Source organism: Zeugodacus cucurbitae, chromosome 3 (genome assembly GCF_028554725.1).
Source record: "Zeugodacus cucurbitae isolate PBARC_wt_2022May chromosome 3, idZeuCucr1.2, whole genome shotgun sequence".
NCBI lineage: Eukaryota > Metazoa > Arthropoda > Insecta > Diptera > Tephritidae > Zeugodacus > Zeugodacus cucurbitae.
Window position 1 is genome coordinate 31,856,262 of NC_071668.1, and position 27,576 is coordinate 31,883,837.

At 36.8% G+C, this 27,576-nt stretch overlaps 3 protein-coding genes and 1 long non-coding RNA gene across 8 annotated transcripts in view; 2 read left to right on the plus strand and 2 right to left on the minus strand.

Moving 5' to 3' along the window:
• The first annotated feature begins 9,931 nt into the window (after window positions 1-9,931).
• Window positions 9,932-15,984, plus strand: Gs1l_2 (probable pseudouridine-5'-phosphatase). Of its 4 annotated transcripts, none has more exons than XM_054226902.1 (4): window positions 9,933-10,342; window positions 13,657-13,875; window positions 13,924-14,142; window positions 15,413-15,984. In XM_054226902.1, the coding sequence occupies exons 1-4, from the start codon at window positions 10,282-10,284 to the stop codon at window positions 15,829-15,831; spliced, it is 918 nt and encodes a 305-aa protein (XP_054082877.1). In that variant the 5' UTR covers window positions 9,933-10,281; the 3' UTR covers window positions 15,832-15,984. The 4 variants fall into 4 exon arrangements, with proteins under 4 accessions (XP_011193538.1, XP_054082877.1, XP_011193537.1 ...); XM_054226903.1 differs by lacking the exon at window positions 9,933-10,342 and adding an exon at window positions 10,420-13,267; XM_011195236.3 differs by lacking the exon at window positions 13,657-13,875 and having other exon boundaries at window positions 9,932-10,342.
• Gs1l_0 (NADH dehydrogenase [ubiquinone] 1 alpha subcomplex subunit 2) lies at window positions 15,892-17,110 on the minus strand. The gene is made up of 3 exons (XM_011195237.3): window positions 16,896-17,110; window positions 16,111-16,217; window positions 15,892-16,051 (listed from the first exon to the last, which is right to left on the minus strand). Exons 1-3 carry the CDS (start codon window positions 16,991-16,993, stop codon window positions 15,966-15,968), a joined length of 291 nt encoding a protein of 96 aa, XP_011193539.1. The 5' UTR covers window positions 16,994-17,110; the 3' UTR covers window positions 15,892-15,965.
• A 1,185-nt stretch (window positions 17,111-18,295) lies between these two features.
• On the plus strand, window positions 18,296-21,945 carry LOC114804874 (uncharacterized). The gene is made up of 2 exons (XR_008470274.1): window positions 18,296-20,687; window positions 20,833-21,945. It is a non-coding gene; the product is annotated as an uncharacterized LOC114804874 (long non-coding RNA).
• The window catches only part of LOC105219240 (DNA-directed RNA polymerase, mitochondrial), a 76,336-nt gene continuing 70,445 nt past the window's right edge, over window positions 21,686-27,576 (minus strand). For both annotated transcript variants that reach the window (XM_054226696.1, XM_011195239.3), the window contains exons 10-14: window positions 27,430-27,537; window positions 26,952-27,182; window positions 26,522-26,891; window positions 22,068-22,920; window positions 21,686-22,005 (exon numbers count right to left, since the gene is read on the minus strand). In XM_054226696.1, the coding sequence (XP_054082671.1) occupies window positions 21,876-22,005; window positions 22,068-22,920; window positions 26,522-26,891; window positions 26,952-27,182; window positions 27,430-27,537 (1,692 nt within the window). In that variant the 3' untranslated portion in view covers window positions 21,686-21,875. The remainder of the gene's footprint in view (window positions 22,006-22,067; window positions 22,921-26,521; window positions 26,892-26,951; window positions 27,183-27,429; window positions 27,538-27,576) is intronic.

Genomic DNA, 27,576 nt, shown 5'->3' on the forward strand with positions numbered 1-27,576 from the left:
AGTATCCAACCGAATATAGTATTTTGAGCTAGAATGGTGTTTGATATTTTTTCAACACCTTCTAGTATTATTTGTGGTAGAAGGTCGCTGCCTAATAGAATATCTATTGGAGCTGGGGTGTTGCAGTTGGGATCTGCTAGATTCAGTTGTGAAACCTTATCCAAATGCTTGCTATTTATTTGGAAGCTAGGAAGCATATTTGTCAATTGTGGTAAGACTATAGCTTCTGCTAGAATACGCTTATTCGCTGGCGTGGATATTAGGGTAATGGGGCAGATTTTATTAGAGTTCTGTATAACTCTTCCACCCATTCCCGTAATTTCAAATTTTGCTTGTTTCATTGGCAGTTTTAGTTTATTTTGTGCCTTAGACGCTATGAAGGATCGTTGTGATCCTTGGTCTATTAAGGCTCTAAGTTTGAATAGTTCTCCTCGATGTTCGATGGAGACTACTGCTGTGGGTAGTAATACCATACTTTGAATCTCGCTATGTAATGCATTGGCCTTTGATGTCTTTGAGCAACATGGTGCCTCTTGGCCAATTTCGGGGTTTTGTGTTTCGGGAGTTGCTGTTGCAACTAAACCCGTGGTTCTTTTTGTGCTAATGTAAGCATTATTTTGGGGTGGCATAGGAGGTTTGTTGAAATGCAACATTGAGTGGTGTCTTTTTTGACAATAAACGCAGTTAAATTTGCTTTCGCAATTATTTATATTATGTGTGTGGGACAAGCAGTTTGTACAGAGTCGTTTTGATCTGACAAAGTTGTTCCTTTCACTAATATTTAATTTCTTAAATTTCTCGCAAGTTTTTATTTTATGACCCCCCTTACACATTTCACATACTGTTTGCCATTAGTTGGCTTGGTTTGACACGAAGGAGTGACTTTTATTCACGTGTGTATTGTATTGGATATGTTTGCTGGCTTGAGGTTTAAGCAAGTTTTTACTCGACTCATTTTGAAGACTAGTTACATTCATATTTTGGCTGCCCATTCGCTCAGCTATCTCGTACTGAGCAGCGAGGAATGTTTTCATTTGCTCCCATGTGGGCATCACTCTTCTGTCGTCTAGTGACTGTTCCCATCGTAGTAACGTAGCATCAGGGAGTTTTTCTGCGCAAATAGTTACTATCATATGGTCCCAATATTCTACGGGAGCATTTTGTGTTTGTAATACTGATAGGCAATTTGTTACTGTCGAGTAAAACTTTTGAAATTCATGGCTAGTTTCTTGTTTGATTTTAGGGTAATGTAGTATAGTTTTAATAGGATTTTCTATCATTACCCTTTTATTTTCGTATCTTTCGACTAGTGCTTGCCAAGCCAGCTTAAAACTTTCGCCATTTAAGCCGAATTGCTTGACGATCATGCCTGCTTCCCCTTGTGTTTTATACCTTAGGTGGTATAGTTTTTGTGCATCTGCGAGTCTAGGATGATTTATAAAGAGAGCTGTGAACATGTCCCGGAAGGACGGCCATTGATCATAACATCCGTGAAATATTTCCGTATCGCATGCTGGCACTTGGAGATAAGTGTCTGAATTATTTTCTTGGGGTTTTATTTGTGCCAGCTCTACTCTCGATTGGGGAGTAGGCGCGATTGACTTCAAAAGTTTTAATTGATCTGAGATCACAATTTTTGAGTCTACATACTGGTCTAAACAGTTTTCATATTTGGCGTAAGCCGAAGATTTAAAATTTTCCGGTAGATCTGAATCATCAGTTTCTACTATTAAGTCATACACCGCTTGGAGACGTGTCCAAAAATTTTCAATTGTTTGACATTTTATTTCAAGTGCCGATTCAGAGTTGTTTTGCATCGGCGAAGATGTAAATCGAGTGCAGTATCTTATTAGACAGTCACTCTCAGAAATGAATTTAGAGTACAACATGTCTTTCCCCCTTTTCGGTTTTGTAGCACCTTGCTTTGAGCGTGTAGCTTCTGCCGGTGTACATGGACTCTTATCGTCTGTAATCATTTTAGGAATTTTTAAGCTCTGAGTTGATTTAGAGTCTTTTGAATCTATGTTCATTTAGACTTTTAAAATTGATTAATAGTTTAATATTAATAATTTTCTATATTGAAATTAGCGAACCGAAAACTCTTTTTACGCAAATAAGATTTTTTTTTTTCGTTGTAATTATAAAATACGCTTTTTGTTCCGTTTTTATTTAGTATGCGTTTGTATTTAAATGCGTTTGGAATCTCGTTTTATTATAAGTTACGGACTTATTCGAATGTCCTTGTTTATATGATCGCGCGTAAGAGGTCAATATCCTTTGTACATATGAGTGCACGTTATGTGCTTGTTTGTGTGCATGTAATATGCGTTAATTATATTGGCTACAAACCTGCTTGTTTTTGTTGTACAAAGAACAAGGGGTATGTAAGAAAATATTTGCCTTTGCGGGCCGTGATTATAAGTAAATGTACAAATTGTATAATATAGACCGATCGTGTTTTTATGATTCTTAATTGTTCAAATTTACCCTATGTTAGTTGGATATATAAGCATTGGCAGCACAATTACATTAGGTATGCGTATGTACGTTTGTTTGCGCGGTAAGAAGACTGTGGTAGGAGAGAATTGGATGATGTGCGGGTCTTTGACCCCAGCACTTAAAAGTGTAGGTGTAATATAATAATGCAATGTACCAACATGCAAATGTGGGACGTATGATTTTGGAAGTGGAGAGAACGAGAAAATTGAATTGTTCAGGAACCGGTTTTTAAATAGAAATATATTGTATATGTATGTAAGTATGTAATATGATAAATACACAGTATTAATTTATATGTTGTAAATCAATATGCAAATATGTATGTCCTTTTAAATCTTGTTTCGTAATTTGATTTCTTTATGCCGTATGCTTATTTATTTAATGCAATCCTGCTTGCTGTTTCTTGAAACAGAAGGGGTATTGCCGGAAATTATTGCAAGTAGATGCTTGAATATTTTTTTTGTTTTGTTTTTTGAAGTGATTATGTGTGTTTGTTTACACAAATATAAGCTCGTTTAGGCATGAAACAATGTAATTATGTGATGTATATATCGTTTTAAAAAGGTGTTTGCATACATATGTACATATGAACAAATATAAGGAATGGATACACTCACTCTAGTCCGCCTCAAGGGGTATTAGGGTGGTACTTAGTTGTATTAGGGTGGTAATCTAGGTTGTAGTTCCGTAGTTCCTGATTTAACGTCCAGCAGGTTGTATATAGATTCCTGTTGTCCTATCGTGTCCTCTTATGTATGTTGGTGTAGATTTTTTTATTTATTTATTTTTTTCCAAACTGTTATAAGTTACCGTATAAGTTATGTGGTTTAAAAATCGCGCCCGTTTTTTGTTTTAAACCGGTTATAAATTACCGGTGTATTATCGCGCCCGTTTTTTTTTTTTTATGTATTTTAGATGTGTTTCACTGCACCTGCACTGTACAAGTTTGTATACAATTATTTATATATATGTGTATATATAGTATGTTTTTGTTTTTTTTTTTATGTTTTTAATATATGTGTCTACACTGCAAAGAACGATTTTACATATAATTTTTCATATGTTTTGGATATTTTTCACTGCACTTTGATTTTTTAAAAGCTTTAATTACTTGTTTTTTTTTTTTTTGTTCATATGGGTGTATTTTCCACAAGTGCCTTTCTAAATGCTCGAAGGACCATATAGTGAACTCGTCACTTCCCACTTGTTCCTTTTTTCCACAACACTAATTGAAAAAGAATTTATTTCCGATTTGTAACAATTTTTATTTTACAATAAATTTGAGTTCACAGGAGTTGATTATTGAATTAGATATTAAATAAGGGTAATTAAAAAACCACGACGAAGTCTACGGCGATGTTGCTTTACTCGGAGTCGATAGCAAAAGCTGGTTCTTTTTTGATCGTTGATCCTTTTTGTTAACGTAAAAGTCTCCAGTTTGATGTTCTCAAGTTGGTGTGTGTTTGTGTGTAAAGTTCTCGTGAGAGATGTATGCGTGTGTGTTAATGTGGACGGTAGGTAATGCTATGGTGAGTATGGTAGACGGGGCCGATGCTCATTTATACACTTGTGTTTACAAGGAAATACAAAATCCCTCAATGGAGGTTCCCCTCGCTAAACGGAAGAGAACTATTACCGAAAGACCGCACTAAGTACCTGGGAGTCGTCTTGGACAGCAAGTTACTGTGGAAGCACAATGTGGAAGAAAGGGTAAGAAAGGCTAGTAATGCTCTTTATGCATGCAGGCAGCTGCTCGGCACTACCTGGGGGCTTTCTCCCTCTCTCATGCACTAGTGCTACACAGCGATAGTGAGACCAATTCTGCTCTATGGTGCTATTGTGTGGTGGACAGGCATAAAGAAATCAACTTACCGAAAGCCAATGGAAAGGGTTCAGCGACTCGCAGCGCTCTGTATAACGGGAGCTCTAAGAACCACCCCTACGGCAGCTCTTGAATGGATACTTAACCTGCCACCGATAGATCTCTTTGCCGAAACCTATGCGGCAAAATCTGCGGGGCGACTACTGGCGGGAGGAGAATTTGCGTATAGAACTTTTGGGCGCAGCTCGGTGGGTAGGTGCGGTTTGGCAAGTACCGACTACTTGACCCCACTCATGAACTGGGAAAGTAAATTCCGAGTGAACCTGGAAAAAGACGGCTGGCGTAAGGGAATGCTAACCTCACGCAGCACATTGAATATCTACACGGATGGCTCGAAAATGGAGGACGGGGTAGGTGCTGGAATATACTGTCAGGAGTTAGGTGTAAAGCAGCCTTTTAAACTTCCGAACCACTGCAGTATTTTTCAAGCGGAGGTATTTGCAATTGGGAAAGCCGCAGAGCTAGTCTTCAATACAGCAGCCGGCTACTCCAAAGTCAATATCTACGTAGACAGTCAAGCAGCAATAAAGGCAACAACCACGGTTTGCATTTCGGCCAAAAGTGTTTTGGATACCAGGATGGCAGTGGAGAGAGTTGCTAGGAACACCTGTCTTCACTTCTACTGGGTGCCAGGACATAAAGGCATTGAAGGCAACGAGATTGTGGACGAAATTGCCAAGAATGGTGTAAAACTGTCTTCCGGAAACGCGACAAACATTGGCAAACCCATGCCTGTCTGTTCGATGATCTGGACAGGGGCATGAAAAGAAAAATCCTAACACGTTGGACAAATATACCGGGGTGTAAAACCGCTAAAGCCATGTGTAAAACCGTAGACCAGAAGTACACCAAACTCATTCTGTCACACGATAGAAGGGACTGTAGGAGTTTGGTGGGAATACTCACAGGCCACTGTCTGGTGGCGGCACATGCCTATAAAATGGGACTTACAGATCGAGATGACTGCAGGAAATGTCAAGAGCAAGGTGCAATAGAAACAATGAAGTCTTCTGTGCACCTGCCCTGCATTATCAAGGCAACGACTTCGCTACTTGGGGGCCTCACAATATGAAAATCTGGAAGAGATATCGAAAGTGACACCACAAATGCTTTTAAAATTCGTGTCAAGCACTGGCATCCTAATGGATGACTACTCCTCGTGGACAACGTGACGGCACTCCATCTGGTATCGCAAAAGACCTAAATAGGTCTATGTGTGGCGTATTGGCCTACCAGTTTAACCTAACCTAATCTAATAATATTATCTTGCCTTAAATTCTAAAATTTTCCATACAGATATTTCAAACCTCATACGGCGCGTTAAATGTACGCAACCTAATTGGGGTCACTTATGGTAGCAGCGTAGAACTTTCGAATCGATTGAATATGTGCTGCAAGCAAATCCAGAACTATGGATGCAAACGCTGCTTCATCAAACACAAATCATTTACATACCAGATATTAGGTTTAATGTCACTTTTTACGTGCAATTAAACCTTTTGCTCAACACAAGCCCGGGAAGAACTGAACCGACCTAGCTTAGGTGCTTTTGTAACCGTTTATCATCGCGACGTGTGTAAACTGGGTTTGGCCAATCAGCTAGAGGGCAAAGCAGTTGCAGTATTTTTAGAATTACCGGCTCCTCTGTTGGCCGTGCCATTAGCAGCTAAAACTCAGAAATTAAAGGGTAAATTTAAGTGAATGTTTGTGATTATTGGAAATTTAAAAACTTCTTGTATGTTCAATTAGGAGAACTTTTTTGATTCATTTTCACTTTGTATTGAGCAATCATAGCGTTGTTGTATCGCTTTACAAGAACATGGATTCACCGAAATTAGTTCAATGGAAATACTACAGCAAGAGCATGGATGTTATGACTAGAAAGTTGCCCGTGCTATATTTAGAATTCTTGAAACATAAGGTAATTATTACCAACTTTAATGTTGTAAAAATTCTAATTTTACTTTATATTTTATACAAACCTTCCTCCCAGAAATTGGATGAATCTAGTTCTAGTGAAATTAATGAAAGAACAGATCTTACAAAAACTCCTAAAGAAACCAAAAGAGTCCTCACATAATGTGCGCAGCTTACACTTCCAGGCCGCTCGGGGTATTTGACATTTGCCACTCTTCCTCCAGCCTTTGTCAGATAGCAAAAATTGTTCAACTATTCAATACGTTTTACATATGTATATAGTGTAGTACGATAATTTATAAAGTAAATATAATAATAAACACCTAAATGGCATGATATTTTAAATAAATATGAAATATAATTAATGATTTTGTTATTAATTTCTCATTTGGGGTTTTGGTAGAAGAAGGATGAACGATCACACGTACACAAAAGTTTCGGGTACTATTGTCATTTCGCCCTTAAGAATGGCATAGAAACTTTCATTGAAACTGCTAGTACCGCTCCCTGGCTTTTCACCGAAGAATTCGCCGGTACCCGTCTTGCAGGGTGATTTCGTATCATGTTCTACATGCAATCGGATATCGAATATGTATTAATAATGTAACGAAAATGGCACCAGAACAAACTAGAATAGACAATCGAAATCGATAATTTGCCAGATCTATCTAGACATCGATATTCGTAGTTGCCAGAATGTTCGAGTGACGATAAGATGCTAGCAATCGACTATATAAGGGCTGCCGGCCTTGCAGCAAGACACAGTTCTGATAAGAGAGTTGTCGAGTGAGGACAATTCTAAGGAGAGAGTTGTCGAGCAAAGTTTAAACAAGTTATAAGTTAGAGTTGTAAAGTAGAGTATTGAGTACTAAAGTGTTAAGTTATAAGGAATTAGAAATAAAGATTAGTGTATAGCCATTAAAGTGTGACTTTTATTAGACAATCCAGTGATCGAACTCAGGGTAGAGTTTTGGAGTAAACGACAGATTTTGGAAATCCGTTACAATAATTTAACCAGACTAGATAGAGCTATTTCACACGGGTCAACTCTTGTTGGAAATTATCGAGCGATTCTCTTTTGCTGTCGCTCATTGCGTTTAAACGAGGAATTTGTGTTCGTCAACTCTGCTCGTGTTTTTCTCTAATTCTCTTCTATATCATTTTCTCACTTTCTTGTGCGAATCGTTTCCAAACAAAAATATATTTTTCTTTAACTAATTTTTATTTTTATTCTCTATTTTCTAACATAGTTTAATTGTATTATGCATATTTCTATATGTATTTGCAATTACATACAAAAAATTAATTATAAAATTCAAAATTTCAAATATATTATATACATTAATTTTAAAATATGCGCAAATGCAACGCTGTTACGTAGCAGCGAATTGCTACGAATAAAAACACAAAGCGTGTTGCCGAACACAGGAGACTCGTCGCGATTCTTATCTCTTCGTCGCCCCCTCTCCTATAAACTAAGAATTGCCGCAACAGGAGTTGACCCGAGTGGAAGAGCTCACAGAAATCAAAACATCTCACGATAGTTTGTCTTTTATTTTTATACTCTCGTAACATGTTCCACAGTGTATTATAGTTTTGTTCACATAGCGGTTGTTTGTGTCACCAAGAAATAAAAGAGTTAGATATGAGGTGATATATATATTAATGATCAGGATGATGAGTGGAGTTGAAATCCGGATGTCTGTCCGTCCGTCCGTCCGTGCAAGCGATAACTTGAGTAAAAATTTATATATCTTAATGAAACTTGGAACACATGTTCCTTGGGATCGTGAGAGGGTTGCTAACGAAAATGGTCCAATCGGTCCACTACCACGCCCACAAAATGGCGAAAACCGAAAAAACATAATGTGCCATAACTAAGCCATAAATAAAGTTATAGAAATAAAATTTGGTATGAAGGGGCATATTTGGATACAATTTTTTTGAGGTAGTAGGCGTTGTCACGCCCCCACATAGGATTTTTGTACATATCTAGCAAACCAAAAAAGCTATATAAACCAAACGTTCTGCAGTCGTTTTTTAGCCACTTCTTAATACAGTCCAAAATTGAAAGAAATCGGATAATAACCACGCCTACCTCCCATACAAAGGTTAGGTTGAAAATTACTAAAAGTGCGTTAACTCACTAACGAAACACGTCAGAAACACTAAATTTTGCATAAGAAATGGCAGATGGAAGCTGCATTCAGATTTATTTACAAAATGAAAAATGGGCGTGGCATCTCCCACTTATGGATCAAAAAACAATATCCGAGCAACTACTCGACAGATTTCAATGAAATTCAGTATATAATATTTTCTGGACACCCTGATGATACGTGTGGAAAATGGATGACATCGGTTCACAACTACGACAACTTCATATATAACTCAAGTTTATATTCCATCTCATTCCTTCACTTTATAAGATATACATTAGGAACCAATGAAGATAGCGAAATAAAAGTTTACATAAATACTGTATATGATCAGTGGCATCACTTGTGAAAAAATTGTGGAAATCGGGCATAACTTTTCAATGCCCCGGATATCGAATTTGAATAACTCAGTGCCTTATGGTAGTTTCTCAACGAAAATATCGGTAAATCTCTCAGATATCTTAATTTAATTCAGAGGAAATCTTTTTCTTTTACTAGTGTGTCTCTGTACCAGAAATGGTTAAAATTTGGTCATTACTTCCCCTATCTCTCATATACCTAATTATAGGTTATGTGTGTTATCTTAATAAGAATATATTGTAACGAAAATGGCACCAGAACAAACTAGAATTAACTATCGAAATCGACAACTTGCCAGATGTATCTAGATATCGATACTCGTAGTTGCCAGAATGTTCGAGTGGCGATGTATCGCTTACAATCGACTATATAAGGGCTGCCGGACTGGCAGCAAGACACAGTTCTGATAAGAGAGTTGTCGAGTGAGGACAATTCTAAGGAGAGAGTTGTCGAGCAAAGTGTAAACAAGTTATAAGTTAGAGTTGTAAAGTAGAGTATTGAGTACTAAAGTGTTAAGTTATAAGGAATTAGAAATAAAGATTAGTGTATAGCCATTAAAGTGTGACTTTTATTTGACAATCCAGTGATCGAACTCAGGGTAGAGTTTTAACGTTAACAACAGATTTTAGGAAATCCGTTACAATACCAAATTTTATTTCCATAGCTTTATTTATGGCTTAGTTATGGCACTTTATTCATTTCGAAATTTCATTTTCGAAAGCAACCTGCCTATGGTGCCAAGAAATAAGTGTGCCAAGTTTCATCATATCTTAATTTTTACTCAAGTTACAGCTTGCACAGACGGACGGACAGACAGACATTCGTTTTTGAACTCCACTCTTCACCCTGATCACTTTGGTATATATAACCCTATTTCTAACTCGTTTAGTTTTGGGTGTTACATACAACCGTTATGTGAACAAAACTATAATACTCTCTTTAGCAACATTTGTTGCGAGAGTATAATTAACAGCTGTTTGGCGATATTGTAATTTTGCGATGTTGCCATACGTTTACGAATTTACGAATGTAAATTTTCAATTTATATAATAAATTGGTTCTATTCATTCTATCCGCATTAAAACAATAATTGGCACATCCATAGTATATTAATTAGAATACTTATGTGAACATGGTATAAATTTGAGATGTCAAAAAATGATGAGCGAAAAGATGGAACATCTAACTTTAGTTTTCTCTTTTCCATGATGTATTCATGGAAATTCACCAGAAAATAGTAATCCAGCTGTTGCCAAGGACATTACAATTGCTTAAATCGAATATTGAATGCTTTGAAATATTAGAAATATTTGAATCGATAGTTTTTGATATCTATTTCAAACGCTATGAAATTTTAGTTGAATCAAAAAGTCACTAAAATCTTTTGGACAAAAATTTCGCGCTTTTACTAATATAGAACACGATTTTACATAGCTTAGAAAGTGTAGTTTAAACTTTATCAACATGTGTACGAAATTTAAGAATGTTACACATTGTATATTTGATATGGATGGTTTGTTACTAGGTAAGTTTTTATATTTATGCAATTGGAGCACATATATGAGTAAATTCTAAATTCCTAATAATATTACTATTTCTCATAGCAGGATGTCAAAATTAATTACGTAATTGAACTATTATTTCTTTTAACGTAAATATGCATATATTTATATGTGCGACAATAGTTCATCCATATTTAGTATATTATAATGTAGTTGCTGACATTGAAAGTACACCAATTTTTATTGAAGAAAAACTTTGATACCATCTTGTATACCGGTTCTATCACTATGCAATCATTTCTAATAATTAACGAGATCATCTAGAACTTACGTCTGATTAATTGAAAGCGATTTTTTAAAAGAAATTATTAATTTGTTGATAATTAATAATTGAATATAGGGAAATTCATATCACAGCGTACGTTCAGTTTAATTTTATAAAAAGCTAATAAAGTCTACCTCCTTTTATAACAGCTTGATCTGTGGTGTCATGGATTCGATTCAAATTTCTCCCAACCATTACTTATTTCTGTAAGAAAATTTTGTTACATTTATTTGACATCTGTCCATACATTTTCAATCTGAATGTTTAACTGTATGAGCAATGTGCTTAGAATCATAAATCCCGCCTAGTTTTTTCAAGAGTGAGGTTTCGGAACTTTTAATAGAAAATAAGTAATTTCAATGCCATATGTACAGTTTGTATGTCTACTAACAGGTGCCAAGTTGCCCCTATTTTCGTTGTACTTTGATGGTGAAAATGAGTGAAAATCGGTTCAGGAATTTCCTCAGCCTTCATCTATACTTCTATACTAATATTATAAAGAGGAAAGGTTTGTTTTTTTGTTTGTTTGTCTCGAATAGGCTACGAAACTACTGAACCGATTTGAAAAATTCTTTCACCGTTGGAAAGCTATACCATCCCTGAGTGAGATAGGCTTTATTTAGTTAAAAAAAAAATAGGGTTCCTTACCAAAACTCCGATAATGTAAAAAAAATACCAAGAAACTTTCTTTAATCGCGACAAAGTGATGTACTACAATTTTGTAGAACTTATCATTTCTACAAAAAACGTCGCGACATCATATCTCTAACTATTATATTTTTGTCACAATAAGCGATTTTATAAAAAAAAATAATTAAAATACCACTACTTGAAAAGGCTCTTTATTTGTACCTTAGTATTAATCCCTATCGAAATAAATGATTTATTATTTAAGATCGTTTCAAAACCTTCATATAACTTTTTGAATTATTAGATCCTGACATTCCATTCAAAAGATATCACGAGTTAAAAATTTTTAAAAGTCGCTCGGCGGCTAACTATGCGTTGTAGGCGTCACTCGGGCACGGAGGTACGGGAAGGGGGTTAAGATCACTCGCGCGGTCGGGTCCCCACTGAATGGTCGTGTGCGGAATTAAAATAAAATTGTCGCTTAATAATAATATAACATAAAATTGAATTGCTATTAAGTTGTGCCGCAAAAAAACGATCTAACCGATCTCGCTAATTTTAGTCTTGAAATATTCGTGAAATGCCAGAAAAAGATTAGTAAGTGAGTAAATATGGAAAAATTGCGAGGAAGATAATTTTGAATTGAAGATACTTTTATTCGAGTTGACAAGAAAAATATAAAAAGAGAAGAGAAAAGAGAATATTTTGAGGGTTATCATTGTTGCTTTGTTAAAATATTTTTGTTATTGTTCAATTTTATAAGGTTGTGTCGATAGTCCAAAACATTTTGTAACAAATAAGGAAAGTCTATCTTCAGGTGTAACATTTTATACTCCCGTAATTAATTGCTGTATTTTATTAAGATAACACACAATACTGACCCATATATTCATAGATATAGAATAGAATAACAAAAATCATCATATATAGTATACTAGCAGCAGACCCGGCCACACGTTTTTGTGGCTAAGGTATACATTAAATTAAGTTGGTCCAATCTTGGCTTCGGCGACGATATTGATTACTCGAGGTTGATTTATGTTACGCAACATGATGACAACTCACACTACTTTTAATTGCAAAGTAAGTGGTGATAGTACAGGCAATATTAACCCTTAGCACTATTGCTAACTAAATTAATAATAAAACGATATGTGTTTGCAATAATTTTTAGCTATATATAAGCCATCGTCATTGAGAAAATTTAAATTCTCTGAATATTTATAGTCAGTGTTGTTGTAGAATCGAAGACAGACTTGCTTAATTGGTGTCACAGAATCTGATTGGATTTTCATCAATTCGAATATGAACAAAACAATATACGAATCAGAGTGGAAACATCTGATGAGCTTATTCATGAGGCAAAACTAAAAAGCGACACATTTTTGAATCTTACCTATACTACTATTATAAAGAGGAAAGATTTGTATGTATGTTTGTATTGAATAAACTCGAAAACTACTGTGCCGATTTCAATAATTCTGTCACCATTGAAAGCTACATTCACCCCGAGTAACATAGGCTATATTTATTGCTAGAATCTCAACTTTCTGGAAATAGTTCCCAGGTGAGGGTATCAAATCACTCCGTGATGGAGAATCTTAATCTGAAACTGAAAATCGTCTTGCAAGTCATTCTCTTCGCATCGCAATCGCGTGCCAGAGAGTCGAGTAATAAGTGCTCGCAGCTGCTTGATCAACAAAATTTCACAACCTGCCAAGTACGCGCTTGAGAGTCGAGTACGGAGCGGTGCAGCGGTTTGAAGAACAAAAAATTAGAGACATACAAGCTCGCACTAGGGTGTCGAACTCTGAGCGTTCCCAATGCCTTCATAATCAGAGAGAAAAACAACGGACACAGACACAGACTAGAAGTCGTAATAAAGTTTAAGCTAAAGTACATAGATATGTATGGGGAAGTGTGATAAGCGTGTAAAAACTCATAACTTTTGAAATGTTTGTATAAGCCCGTGCGAGGCTGGAGTGGTCTGCTAGTAAGTTATAAAAACAAAATACTTCCTAATATTCAGAAGATACGAAAAATAAGATCAAATTTAGAATTTATTTCAGCTTTTTATTGGCTAATGAAAATAACGCAAACTATAAAAGGAAAATGTTAGGGAATCTCAGTAATACGCTTTATGCTCAAGGGAAATTATTGCTGCTATTTATATTTATGTAAAAATGTAGATATTTAAGGGTACATATGTATATATTATTTAACTCTTATGTAAAAATTTAAATATTTCCATAATCTAAGCTGAATTTCAATACTATATTTAATACAAAAATCTCGATTCATAGGCTTACAATCATGGAATGAATATTTTACAATTTTATATTACGACGCAAAAAATTCATTTCTTGGTTTATTAATTCTTAGATACGGAAAAATTGTATTCCCAAGCCACTCAGGAAATTCTTGATCCGTACGGTAAAACTTACACTTGGGACGTTAAAGTAAGTGTTATGGGGCTGCAGACACAGCAAGTTGCTGAAGCTATAGTTGATGCTTATAAATTACCTATAAGCTGGGAAGAATATGCACAAAAACAACGGGATCGAACGGAAATTTTAATGACAGAAGCTGAATTAATGCCAGGTAATACACAAATTGAATCATCTAATTTAATTTTCTGTTTTGTTGTAGATACTGAAGTGATTTATGAAGAAATTGTAAGGCAAATAGCGGGGTCCTTTAACAAGCCTTATCCACGTGATGTACGTGTAAGAATGCTTGGCACTACCGAGCAAAAATCGGCTCAAATTGCTGTCAATGATCTAGAATTGCCCATAACTGTCGAGGAATACCTGAAAATATTTACAAATAAGTGTAAAGAAATGTTGGGAAATTCTCCGTTGATGAAAGGTTAGACCATATGCAACGCTTTCAAATAGGAGACTAGATCAACCGTTAGACTTTTTTAAGTAATTGAACATTTTTATCAATGAAACGATGGTTTTTTTATAAGATACAGTGTTCAAATATTTACGATTTAATATGTCAATCATGATCATGATTTGTCACGTATCCGAAATTTATATAAGTACATACAACGTTACCAATTTTGCATGACGTTACTTCAATTACATTGGAATGATAGTCATGAAGTTCTTTAAACTATGTGTAAAGAAAAATGGACAAGGATAACTATAGGTTTTATTGTAATTTTTTAGAAACGAATACTAAAATGTGTATCGGTTATACTAATCCAAAAGCGCAATAATCTCCGGACTAAGTTTGTTTTAGTTTTCAATCACGACAAGCATTGTTATATTGACTAAGGCCAGATTGCTTGCAAGCTTGTACTGTTTGATTTTACTATTTTCAAAGTTGCAAATTAAAAATCAAATATATCAAAACTGACGTTTCACTGAAAAACAATATGACTTGATTCATACTTTAATTTTCTGAACTTTCTTATTGTATTAATTGTTTTTATTTACTTTTATTTGTTATTAAATCGGGCAATTATACACAGAAATATGCATAAAATACTGGTTCGAAAATAATAATAATTATTATTTTAATAACTAATAATACAAACATTTAATGATTTCCTTCTAATATATCATGTCGTATGTAATAATATCATATACTTCTGAATTAATTATGCCTCCCTAAGATATGGGTTTCTCAAAGAGGAACAATTAGATACGCACAAACCCCGAGTTATAATGCAGCTAATTATAGGTTAGGTTTTAACGGGAATGCATCAAGTGCCATAAAAACAGACTTTATATCAAATTTCGAAACCAGTTCTTTTCAAATGTTTACCATTTGGAACCTAAAGGTATTCACCAAGAAATTAAAGTACTATATTTGAGTTGATAGTATTACGTAAATTGCCCTTTTAAATTGAAATGTTTATACATACACTAGTTATGGCATTTTATAGCCTGACAACTTCGAAATAGTACACAAACTACATGTTCTTGTACTACCATACCAACACAACAATAACATTTATTTATATTATGTTTTGTTGTTGTTTTAATTATTTTAAAACATTTATGTAGGATTTATGTAGGATCAACACGACTTAATTTTCTTGCATAACAGACATTGCACACACATTACTTACATATGAACTATCGTTCGCTATAATATGGTAAATGTTTGCTATAAAACTTTATAGGTGCAGAGCGATTACTGAGGCATCTACATGCTAATAATATTCCAATAGCATTGGCAACTAGTTCTGGAGAGCATATGGTTGAAATAAAAATTACTAAACATCGCTACGTTTTTGGACTTTTTCATCATCGTGTTTGCGGGTCCACAGACCAAGAAGTAAAAGAAGGCAAACCTTCTCCTGATATATTCCTCATAGCTGCTTCTCGTTTCCCGGACAAACCTGATCCATCGAAATGTCTTGTTTTTGAAGACGCCCCTAATGGAGTTCAGGCAGCCTTAAGTGCAGGAATGCAAGTCGTGATGGTACCAGATGAACTAGTGACGGACGAGTTACGCAAAGGAGCGACCCAAGTGTTACATTCCTTAGAAGACTTTTGTCCTGAAAAGTTCGGATTGCCGCCTTTTCCAAAATCTTGTTAAGTAATAATTGAATAACAATTAAGCTTAAAACCAAATAAAATTCAAATTAGACGCATCACATTCGTTTGTTATGATATTTTATTATCACGATGTACACATGTTTACAGTTTTAGTTTGATATCAAAAATATAACTTTACGCTTTTGCTACAGCATCTACCTGTTTTTGAATTTCTGCTGCCGACTGATTTGTTAATGGAACGGAAGTTTCTTTACCTAGAGCTATGAACAAGGAAATTAAATGCATATTAAGTAGGTAGTTAAAGTAGTAATGAACTTACCATATCGTGCCCACAATCGTGGCTGAACACCTGAACATTCTCGAATTAGAATTGGCAATTCTGGGTTATTCTTCTTAAGATTTGGGTAAAATTTCTCCACGTATTCCCTAAAAATATTATAGTTTTTTATGTATGATGTATGAGCATTGTACACTAAAAATAAATTTATGGGAGTATTTACACTATTTAGTAATAAAATCGTACTATATATTAAGTTGCCTTCCTAAAGTGTTAGAGAGGTCTTTCGATTAAAGGATATTAAATTACATCCAAAGAGATATTCCAAATGATCCAATGTCTTAATTTATGCAACTACGTAAGCATATGCTTTAGAGTCCTCATAATCGAACAACAGAAAGTGGTAGTCCGCAAAAAAAACTAATGAGACCTCGGTGTTAATGCGGAAAGTATTTCTAAGCGAAATTTTGGGACACTTCGTTGTTGGTTTGACCAGGATTATTTAATGCTCCTTTGATCGCACTTTCTTACTATTAAAATTTTGATGCGGTGGAGTTAACCGTAAGTATGCTAATTATTTATAGTCGTTGGATCAATAAAAGGATTTTGGACATTTTTTGAAAAATATTATTTCGTAATATAGTATTCTGTTAGGTTGATATTGGTCAATTAAAAATGCTTTATTAAAGCCGTCTTATACAGTAAACAACAATGTACATACATACAGTTAATAAGCCATACATAAATCTACAGTACCATTTCAATACTTATAAAAATCAGCCGTGTCTACACCTATTATGTAACTAGAACTTTTTACTTTATCATACCTTGCTCCTTTTGAAGCTTCACCCGTTTGACAAAGATGAATGCGTAACTCCTTTAATTTTAAGGATACTTTAGTCAATCGGACTATAGAAGCACGCATTTTGTATCTTTCTTTATTCAAAAATAATATGTGTACAATACAAAACTTAATTCCTTTTAAGCAAACGACAACATATGTTGTTTATATTTTTGACGTTTGGAAATCATTGTGAATGCAAAGTTTTAAGTGGAGAGTTTGCCAGATTTGCCATAATTGAAAAAGCGAAAAAAACTTTTTATTATCTTAAATCTATTTTTATAATAGGCGTGTTTTATTTCACCACCACAAGCTAATAGCTAAATCATGGATCAATAAAACGCATTTTCTTCGCTTAAAAATGAGTTGTGTTGGCAATGCGGGCCCGAACTCGCAGCTGAAATGTAATTTATTTGAAAAAAAAGTTGAATTCATAAATCAAATTTTCATTTTGTTTACCGCGTTTCTACAATATTCTGATCTTTTAAGAAATCTACAATCATTATTAGATCCGGGGTGGTCAAAATAAATATGGATAAAGTTCGATAGAATTTAAAATTTTGGTTTGTTTACATTTTTATATGTCAAAATGGGGTTTCTCGCTATTGCCAACTACTGTTTTTTGGGAAAAAAACCAAACTATTGTGAATGAAAAAAAGCGATGAACTAACAATGCCTCTACTTCAATGTACATGTTATGATAGCTTATGACAAGCCAATATAATTATGTTGGTTAAAGCCGAAACGACATAGCTCGCGAATGCGAGTGCGAACGTTTGACAGAAGGTTGAATACACATGTTCTTATGAGATGAGCTACATAGCTTTCGCATGTTTTCGCAACCAACGCTCCGAATTTCGAACTCGGATTCGAAGACGCACAGAAATTGAAAATTTTCAACTTTCATGCGCTAACACAGCAACCTTCACGTTCTTAAGAATACCAACATTATGTTACTTACAATGTGTGTGTTTTAATTATTTAAGCTCGTTTTTTCGCTACAATATAAGTATTTTGTGAAATATAATATTTATTAATTTATTAGTAATATATTTATCAAATATTTTAAGTAATTGTTAAAGATAAGGAGTGGTTAAGTTTTAATAAACAAGGTAGGTAGTTTGAATTTTCCTTCCGTTGCTTAATTCGAGATATTCTATGTATACTGCCTATAAAAATCAATAAAAGTTGAAAATCGCCGTCCATGTTATTTAGTTAGTTTTCAAACTCGCAAATAAAATGTGTATATGTATATCACCTTGTACACAGGTGTCAACGCATTCAAAAGCGCAATTATGGAGGTGCTCGTAATATACGCAGTTAAGCGCATTTTTTCGCTTTCGCATTCGCATACGCGAGCTATGTAGTTTAGCTTAAGTCTTCCATACAAAATAAGCTAATAAAAGGTGACCATTTCTCGTCTTTTACCATACGTCGGTATGATTAACTTGCTGTTTCTGTCGCCTTATGTTATTGTTTAGTTAGCAGTGCTCTGCAGTGGTTTTGAGTTTAATTAGCCATGTGTTAGTGAAAATTGTTTGTTTCGTCAGTTCCATTAGATACCCATCAGTCACAGAAAACAAATTTATTAGTTATTTGCTTTGTTATCATTTGGGTCTAAAATGTGATTTATTCGTCACTTCGCTTTATAAAATCTTTTTCATGATTTAGATTTGTTATTAAATAGGAGCATTTAGTACAAATTAAACTTTCATTCTTGAGTATGTTTTTGTGGCTATCATTTATAAATTGTCAAGAATCGTAAATTTTGTGGAAAACCCCACACATTGTATAAGTACCAATGCAAATTACAGATAATCATAATTTTATCATTTTATTAATAATTTAGAAGAAAAGCTTATTCTATTGTTCCCGTTGTACTCGCTTGAGTACTGAAAAAATTGCGACTTGGAAACGTTGTCAGAAGCATGATCTTGCAAGAACGCGTCAGTATATATTACAGCGAGATGTTATGAATGAATACGTAACTTCCGGTGTACATACTAGAGATCCCGTTATTTGATAAGACACTTTTCCAAAAATGTGATTGTAGCAAAACTGTAGCCTTGAGTCCTTCTGTTCAGCGTTTAAAGGTGTTTTTTGGGCACCAAATGCTTACAATTTTGTATTACTCTTTTTACAGTGGAAACACGGGCACTGGGCTCACTTTTAGCCTTTATTTTTCTGCAGAGCCACTCGAATTGGAAGTTTTATCAAAATATACCGAATTTCCGATTCCGTGGTCGCCTTTTTGTTTTCCTTTCATATTTTTTTCATATGACGTCGGATGCAGTAAAAATTTGAAGGCGTTTTCACATTGCCACAATACAATATGTACCTATTCAAATAACGCAAATTTTAGAACACTTTTTTTGACTTGTTTATTAAAACACCTAATTTTCAATAGACCGATCTTTAAAACAAAGCTTAAATGAAACTTCTGCGATCTCTAAATTAAGAGATATAAATATAACTTAAAAACATAATATGTACCTATGCATGTGAATCGGGTGTATATTTTTTTGATTTTAAAATGGATGTGTAGAGTTTTTACGGTAAAAAATTCAGGAACCTTTCTGCGGCCACCGAATGTGTTGGTTCAAGCGATCGCGCTCATTTCGATTGATACAATTGAACCGTTGCATACCGCTGATCATGAAGAAAAGACGTAAGGTGAATGTTCATCAGCCCAAATTAATAGCACAATATAACACGTGAACGCGAGAAGGTGACCCAAAGTTTCGGGCAAAGAAATGGTTTCATTTATATCATAAGTTCTATCATAAGTCAACTCTTGGAAACTTTACAAAATTTAAGGTAACGGCCAATGTGACTTAATATGTGCGATTTTACTTACACAATCATAATATCAAGTCATAAATGAAACGATCAACAACAAAATCATTAGCTGGTTCTTCATTCAACCATTTCCAAAACTAATCCCGAACCAGCTCAGATGCAGCGAGTGTCACCAAAGAATTCGGTCAATTTGTGAGCTATGTAATATAGCACTTAGCATAGAGAGGTGGTTATCAAGAATCAATTAATTTTTTTTTTTATATAACTGCAACTTTACAGATTCATTTTAATAATTTTAATAAACACCATAAAATTGAAATTAAAAATAATTTTGTGTATGGCATGCCACCACAGTACCTTCTGGCTATCACTTTCTTTAGGTTTGTATTACGAATACATATTTTATTTATGGAAGATGAGGTCATGTGTAGAAGTTCTATCCTACTATCCAACTATCTACTGGGTAGCCAACAGACATCCGTTTGGAGGCGAAATAAGTGAGAAGGCGAAGCCCGTCTCTGTGAATGTGCGAAGGTTAAACAAAACAATCAGAAGCTCGGTTGAAAAACAATCCTGAATAACGACACCTGCAAACGATTAGAGGGCATGTACCTGAAATGCTCGGACCCTTGTGAAATCTACTAGAACGAAACTATGAGCACGGGGCGATTTCAACACTAAAGGGTAAAAAAAGTGTTTTCGGCACAAGTCGAAAAATTCAATTCACATGACGAAACATCGCCAAACGGCTTGGGAGTGATCGACTTCACTGTGGCCCGAAATATGGTTGTCTGTAGTACTAGATTCCGACACAATAGAATTCATCAAGCTACATGGCTGTGATATACGGGAGACAATTAGATTTCTGCAACGCAAAAAAAAAGCTGGTACGATGAGGACTGTCGTTTCGCAGTGGAGTGAAAACAGATTGCTTACCTCGCAACGTAGCAATCGACCACAACACTTGAGAGCAGAAGAGGTAAGCAGATGTTCCATTACCAGACGCAATTCACTCTTGTAAATAGGTACTACTTTGGACTGAGTAGGGAATTGAAAAGTAATGTCCTCTGTCGTTGAACCAAAACCAAACTCTGAAGTCGCTCATTATTCCCGCCCTGATTTAGGATGCAGAAGCGTGGACGATGTCGACATTCGATGAGATGACACGAGAGAAAGATTTTTCGGAAGATTTATAGTCCTTTGAACATTGACAACGGCGAATACCTCATACGATGGAACAATGGCATATACGAGTTATACGACGACAGCGATGTAGTTCAGCGAATATAAAGACAGCGGTTACGCTGGTTAGGTCAAGATGTCCGAATGAACGAACGTATTCTAGCTTTGAAAGTGTTCGATGCGGTACCCGCTAGTGGAAGCAGAGGAAGAGGAAGAATAAGTCCTCCACTCTGTTGGAAAGACCAGGCGGAAAAGGACCTGGCCGCACTTGGTATCACCCAAAGAACGAATGGTGCGATGTCGTTAACTCGGCTATAACCAAGTAAGCGGTAGACAGTTAAAAAGAAGAAGTAATGACCTGTTTACTCGAAGAGACCGAAAACTATTCGTCGTCTTTCTTCGATTCCGACTCCTTCCCTTTGGCTTCTTCCTTATTTTCTGCAAAGTCGCTGCTGGAGCCGAAGATATCAGGTAAGCACGTGAATCCATAGTGGTATACTATATATAAAGCAAATCAAAGAACCGGAAAATAGTTGCAATAAATATTTGGAGACTGGAGAAAGGGATCTGAAGCCACCTTTTTTAATATATACTATACTTACATAGAAGAAGTGTGGACTAGTGCTGAGGCGCACACACCCTCAACCTACTGCCAACTGCTGCACCAAATTCTTAGCTTAATTGTTGACTGAGTTGTGATCTGTTCGATATTAAAAAAATAATTAAAAACACTTAGTAATCTTCTTTCCCAAAACGTTTTTCCTTTTTTTGGAAATAAAAAAAATATTAAGTCAATTAGAGTGTACCATTCAATAATTTAATATTATATGTATTATGTTTTTCTTAACATTTCCTATCCATATGAGATAATACAAATACGTAACAAAATCACACAAATAGTTAAAAATAATAATAATTGGCTTTGCTAAAACGTCTTGTAAACAAAGCAAATTTTCTCTAATCAAGTTTATTAATATAATGCAGCTCAACTAAAAAAGTATACAGAGTTCAAAACGTTTCGAAGATCAAATTTCCCCTTTCTCGGCATTTCCCCTAAAATTCGATTAAGTCTACGTTTAGAAAGGTCGTCTGCAGATCCATCATTAAGCATGTCACTGTGGTAAGAAAATTAATGTAATCTGTAAAAAAAAAAATATAAAAATTGTATAAAACTTACGATTCTTGGAAGGTATATTTCGATCTCATAAATGTTGACAAGTCCTCTAAAATAGGTTGAGAATGTAAAGATACGAATTGTTCTCTGCAAATCTGATTCATATCAGGCACTGAACATGCATGAGTCCAAAAGCAGTCATGTACGGACACAAATGTAAGCCCCTTTTGTTCGCAATATAGGGAAGTGAGCATCATATGGGAAGAGTCTAGAGAATGTATGAAGTTTGGTGGAAATGCATTTTTTTGTTTCATAACATTTGGCTTTTCATACATATCCATAGCCATAGTTTCAGAAACTCTTGCACCGGTACGCATGGTATGCTTCACTTCACTTCGGTTATATGGTTGCACCACTGGCAGACCAAGTGGTGTTACCCACTCTACATTTTGTCCACACACGCCTGATATTAGTCGCGCACATTCCGTAAACCAATCTTGTATTTCACGTGTTGATGTAAACATTTCTCGTAAGCTTTCAAAAGTCTTCGATGTTAAATACGTGGAAGCGGGCCATACCCATTCTTTGGGAAAACTTTCAATATCTTTTAACTGGCGAGCTATTTGCAGTCGTGCACCGTAGCGTGTAACCCCATACACCGTAGTCATCACAGTCTGTTTAATAACCTTACGACGGACAAAACCCTCTAATGCTTGCGCAACTTGGACTCCGTTTAATGCCTCTGATTTTCGAGATTTCTCTACAAGTGCAGCGACAGCACTATAAACATCTTGCGGCAATGGCGAGGGAAACAAATTAACACTTTTGGCTCCAGCCTCATCACGCCCTAGTGCTGCATAGTGTTGTAGCCCATTACAACTTCCGTCCTGATGAATTGGAAACCGACTAAGGAAACCTAATATATATATATTAGTTGCATATTATATATGGTTATGATAAAATATGAAAATGGCGAGTACTTTTATAAGAGCTCTACTGCTTTTATAAAAGGAGAATAATAATTATACGGACAGCACTCGAAACTGTTTTCGACGAATTTAAAATCGAGTTGCCCAAACATTTTCTAACATATAGTTTAAAGATGTATAGTTTTAAATTTTCTATATATAATAGTAATTTTGATATTAAACTTAGGGGAAATTGAAGACTATAAATGTATGGGGAGGAGTCATATGTAGAAGTTCACGTAAGTGAGGAAAGTTTCTGACTGCCATTCAGTTGGGAGTGGCCAGGAACGATTCTTTTACATGTGGCTCAAGCAGCTCACAACTTCCGGTCTTAGACCAAGTATCCTCTGGGTAGCCAACAGACATCCGTCTGGAAGCGAGCTAAAGTGAGAAGGCGAATCCCGCTTATGCGGTTGTGCGTAGGGCTTGGGACCCACCACATAAAAACGAATAACCAGTGAATAAGAAACACAGGCCTCGGATGAGAAACCCCCCTTTTGATGACGACCACGGCAAACGTATAAAGGACTATGATTTAAGGGCATGCACCTGGAATGTCCGGACCCTTAATTGGGAAGGTGCCTCTGCCCAGCTGGTTGATGTCCTCGTAAGAGTAAAGGCTGACATCACCGCAATCCAAGAAATGCGATGGACGGGACAAGGACGGAAGAAGGTGGGTCCTTGTGACATCTACTACAGCGGCCATATAAAGGAGCGCAAATTCGGTGTGGGGTTCGTGGTGGGAGAGAGACTCCGTCGTCGAGTCCTGGCATTCACTCCGGTGGATGAACGTCTAGCCACAATCCGCATCAAAGCGAGGTTCTTCAACATATCGCTGATTTGCGCCCACGCCCCGACGGAAGAGAAGGACGATGTGACCAAAGATACCTTCTATGAGCACCTAGAACGTACCTATGAGCGCTGCCCCCGCCACGATGTCAAAATCGTGCTTGGCGATTTCAACGCTAGGGTGGGTAAAGAAGGTGTCTTTGGCACAACAGTCGGAAAATTCAGCCTCCATGACGAAACATCACCAAACGGTCTGAGGCTGATCGACTTCGCCGGGGCCCGAAATATGGTCATCTGTAGCACTAGATTCCAGCATAAGAAAATCCATCAAGCTACTTGGCTGTCCCCGGATCGAATCACTCGCAACCAGATCGATCATGTTGTGATAGATGGACGACATGTCTCCAGTGTTTTTGATGTGCGTACGCTTCGTGGTCCCAACATCGACTCGGACCACTATCTTGTAGCAGCTAAGATACGCACCCGCCTCTGTGTAGAAAAGCGCACACGTCAACAAACACAAGGAAGGTTCGACATCGAGAAGCTGCAATCACAACCGACAGCCGAACGATTTTCTACTCGACTTGCACTCCTGCTCTCTGAGAGCACTCATCAGCATCTCGGTATAAGAGAGCTGTGGGACGGCATATCAAACTCCTTACGTACAGCTGCAACCGAAACCATTGGCTTTCGGAAAAGCCAAAAAAACAGCTGGTATGATGAGGATTGTCGTCTCGCAGTGGAGAGAAAACAGACTGCCTACCTCGCAATGTTGCGATCGACCGCAACACGAGCGGGATGGGAAAGATACCGAGAGCTGAAGAGGGAAGCGAGACGCATTTGCAGAAAAAGAAAGAAAGAGGCAGAAATGCGTGAGTATGAAGAGCTTGACAAGCTGGCCGACAGGGGTAATGCTCGAAAATTTTACGAAAAGATCCGGCGACTAACTGAAGGTTTCAAGACCGGAGCACACTCCTGTAGGACCCCCAGCGGTGATCTAGTGGTTGATGACCAGAGTATACTGTGTTTGTGGAGGGAACACTTCTCCAGCCTGCTGAATGGCAGTGAAAGTACAACACCAGGAGATGGCGAACCCGATTCCCCAATCGACGACGATGGAATAGATGTTCCATTGCCCGACCGTGAAGAAATTAGAATAGCAATTACCCGCTTGAAGAACAACAAGGCGGCGGGGGCCGATGGATTGCCGGCCGAGCTATTCAAATACGGCGGCGAAGAGCTGATAAGGTGCATGCATCAGCTTCTTTGCGAAATATGGTCGGAAGAAAGCATGCCCGACGATTGGAATCTCAGTGTACTCTGCCCAATCCACAAAAAGGGAGACCCCACAATCTGCGCCAACTATCGTGGGATAAGCCTCCTTAACATCGCGTATAAGGTTCTATCGAGCGTACTGTGTGAAAGACTAAAGCCCACCGTCAACAAACTGATTGGACCTTATCAGTGTGGCTTTAGACCTGGAAAATCAACAACTGACCAGATATTCACCATGCGCCAAATCTTGGAGAAGACCCGTGAAAAAAGGATCGACACACACCATCTATTTGTCGACTTTAAAGCTGCTTTCGACAGCACGAAAAGGAGCTGCCTTTATGCCGCGATGTCTGAATTTGGTATCCCCGCAAAACTAATACGGCTGTGTAAGTTGACGTTGAGCAACACCAAAAGCTCCGTCAGGATCGGGAAGGACCTCTCCGAGCCGTTCGATACCAAACGAGGTTCCAGACAAGGTGACTCGCTATCGTGCGACTTCTTTAACTTGATGCTGGAGAAAATTATAAGAGCTGCAGAGCTAAATAGAGATGGTACAATCTTCTACAAGAGTGTACAGCTCCTGGCGTTCGCCGATGATATTGATATCATCGGAAACAACACCCGCGCCGTTAGTTCTGCTTTTTCCCGCCTGGATAAGGAAGCGAAGCGAATGGGTCTGGTGGTGAACGAGGACAAGACGAAATATCTCCTGTCATCAAACAAACAGTCAGCGCATTCGCGTCTTGGCTCCCACGTCACTGTTGACAGTCATAACTTTGAAGTTGTAGATAATTTCGTATACCTAGGAACCAACATTAACACCGATAATAATGTCAGCCTTGAAATCCAACGCAGAATCACTCTTGCCAACAGGTGCTACTATGGACTGAGTAGGCAATTGAAAAGTAAAGTCCTCTCTCGACGAACAAAAACTAAACTCTACAAGTCCCTCATCATTCCCGTCCTACTTTATGGTGCAGAAGCGTGGACGGTGTCAACATCCGATGAGACGGCACTAGGAGTTTTCGAGAGAAAGGTTTTGCGGAAGATTTACGGTCCCTTAAACATTGGCAACGGCGAATACCGCAGAAGATGGAATGATGAGCTGTATGTGTTGTTCGACGACATAGACATAGTCCAGCGAATAAAAAAACAGCGGCTACGCTGGCTGGGTCATGTTGTTCGAATGGATGAAAGTGCCCCAGCTCTGAAAGTTTTCGATGCAGTACCCGCTGGTGGAAGCCGAGGAAGAGGGAGACCTCCACTCCGGTGGAAGGACCAGGTGGAGAAGGACCTGTCTTCACTTGGTATTACCAATTGGCGCCAAACCGCCAAAAGGAGAGATGCGTGGCGCACTGTTGTGGACTCGGCTATAACCGCGTAAGCGGTTTCTACGCCAGTTAAGAAGAAGAAGAAGAAATGTATGGGGAGTATAACTTCTATTATTAATATGAAGATAAAAATTTGCGAAGAAAACTGTCTCACCTTCGGGATTACTTGAGCGACTAACTTTAGCTATTTCCATGCAGCACGCTAATGTTTGCCATGGTTCATCTGATTGGGTCCACCACATTCTGCCAGTTAAAGGATTATCGGCAGAATCAATAATATCATCCATTATTTCCTCAGCATAAAGTAAACGTTCATGGACGGAATCACGTTTCTTTATGCCAGTTAAGTTGATACAATGCAATTTCAGCCAGCTAAAACCATCATGTCCCAAAGGTTGGCATTGATCAAACACAAGCATAGATCGCGCCAAGTCTGATCCCAAATGATTCAGATGAGGAGGTATCGGATAAACTCGGCCACGAAAATCCATGTTATGAGGTAACCAAAACACTCGATCGCGATACTGAAATTAAACCCATAAATCAATATTTTTACTTATTTCAAATTTACTGAAGGTGCTTACGTGATTTGCTAAAGAAAGTCGATATAATGTATCACACCATAAACTGTACATCTCTCCTTGTTTTCGACGATGTGCTAGCTTGTCTTTAAAGCGTTTCGATCGTTCAGCTGTTGTTAAGGTAGTATTTTCCTCACCGTACGAAGGCAATGGTGGCAGTGAGGTTGGTGGTTGGGGCACATCAAGTTTATCGTCGCCACCATTTTGAAATACTTTTATGATGACGTCCAGAATCTGATTTATAACAAAAAAATTTATGAATACGGAAAACACTATAATCGTACTATTAAGTTACTGCAGCGTTAAAACCTATGATACATTGTGATATTACTACAAAAAAGGGGTGAAAGTTATGCATCTTATAGACCATTATATCAATATGTGGACTGATTTTATTAATTTTGACGGTAAACTAAAATATGCTCTTTAAAGAATTGAGCAAGCAATTTGTCGATCATTAGCACATTTTTATTTCACCTACGTCAGTGTTTACACGCCAGGCTATACTAGAGAGCTGGTTCAAAGAATCAAGAGCAGGATAAATTTGCTGCTGGCTGCTTGAATTTATTCGTTCCCATTGTTGTATGGCCTGTTTTAAAAAGAAAATATATAAGTTGATGCATTTAAT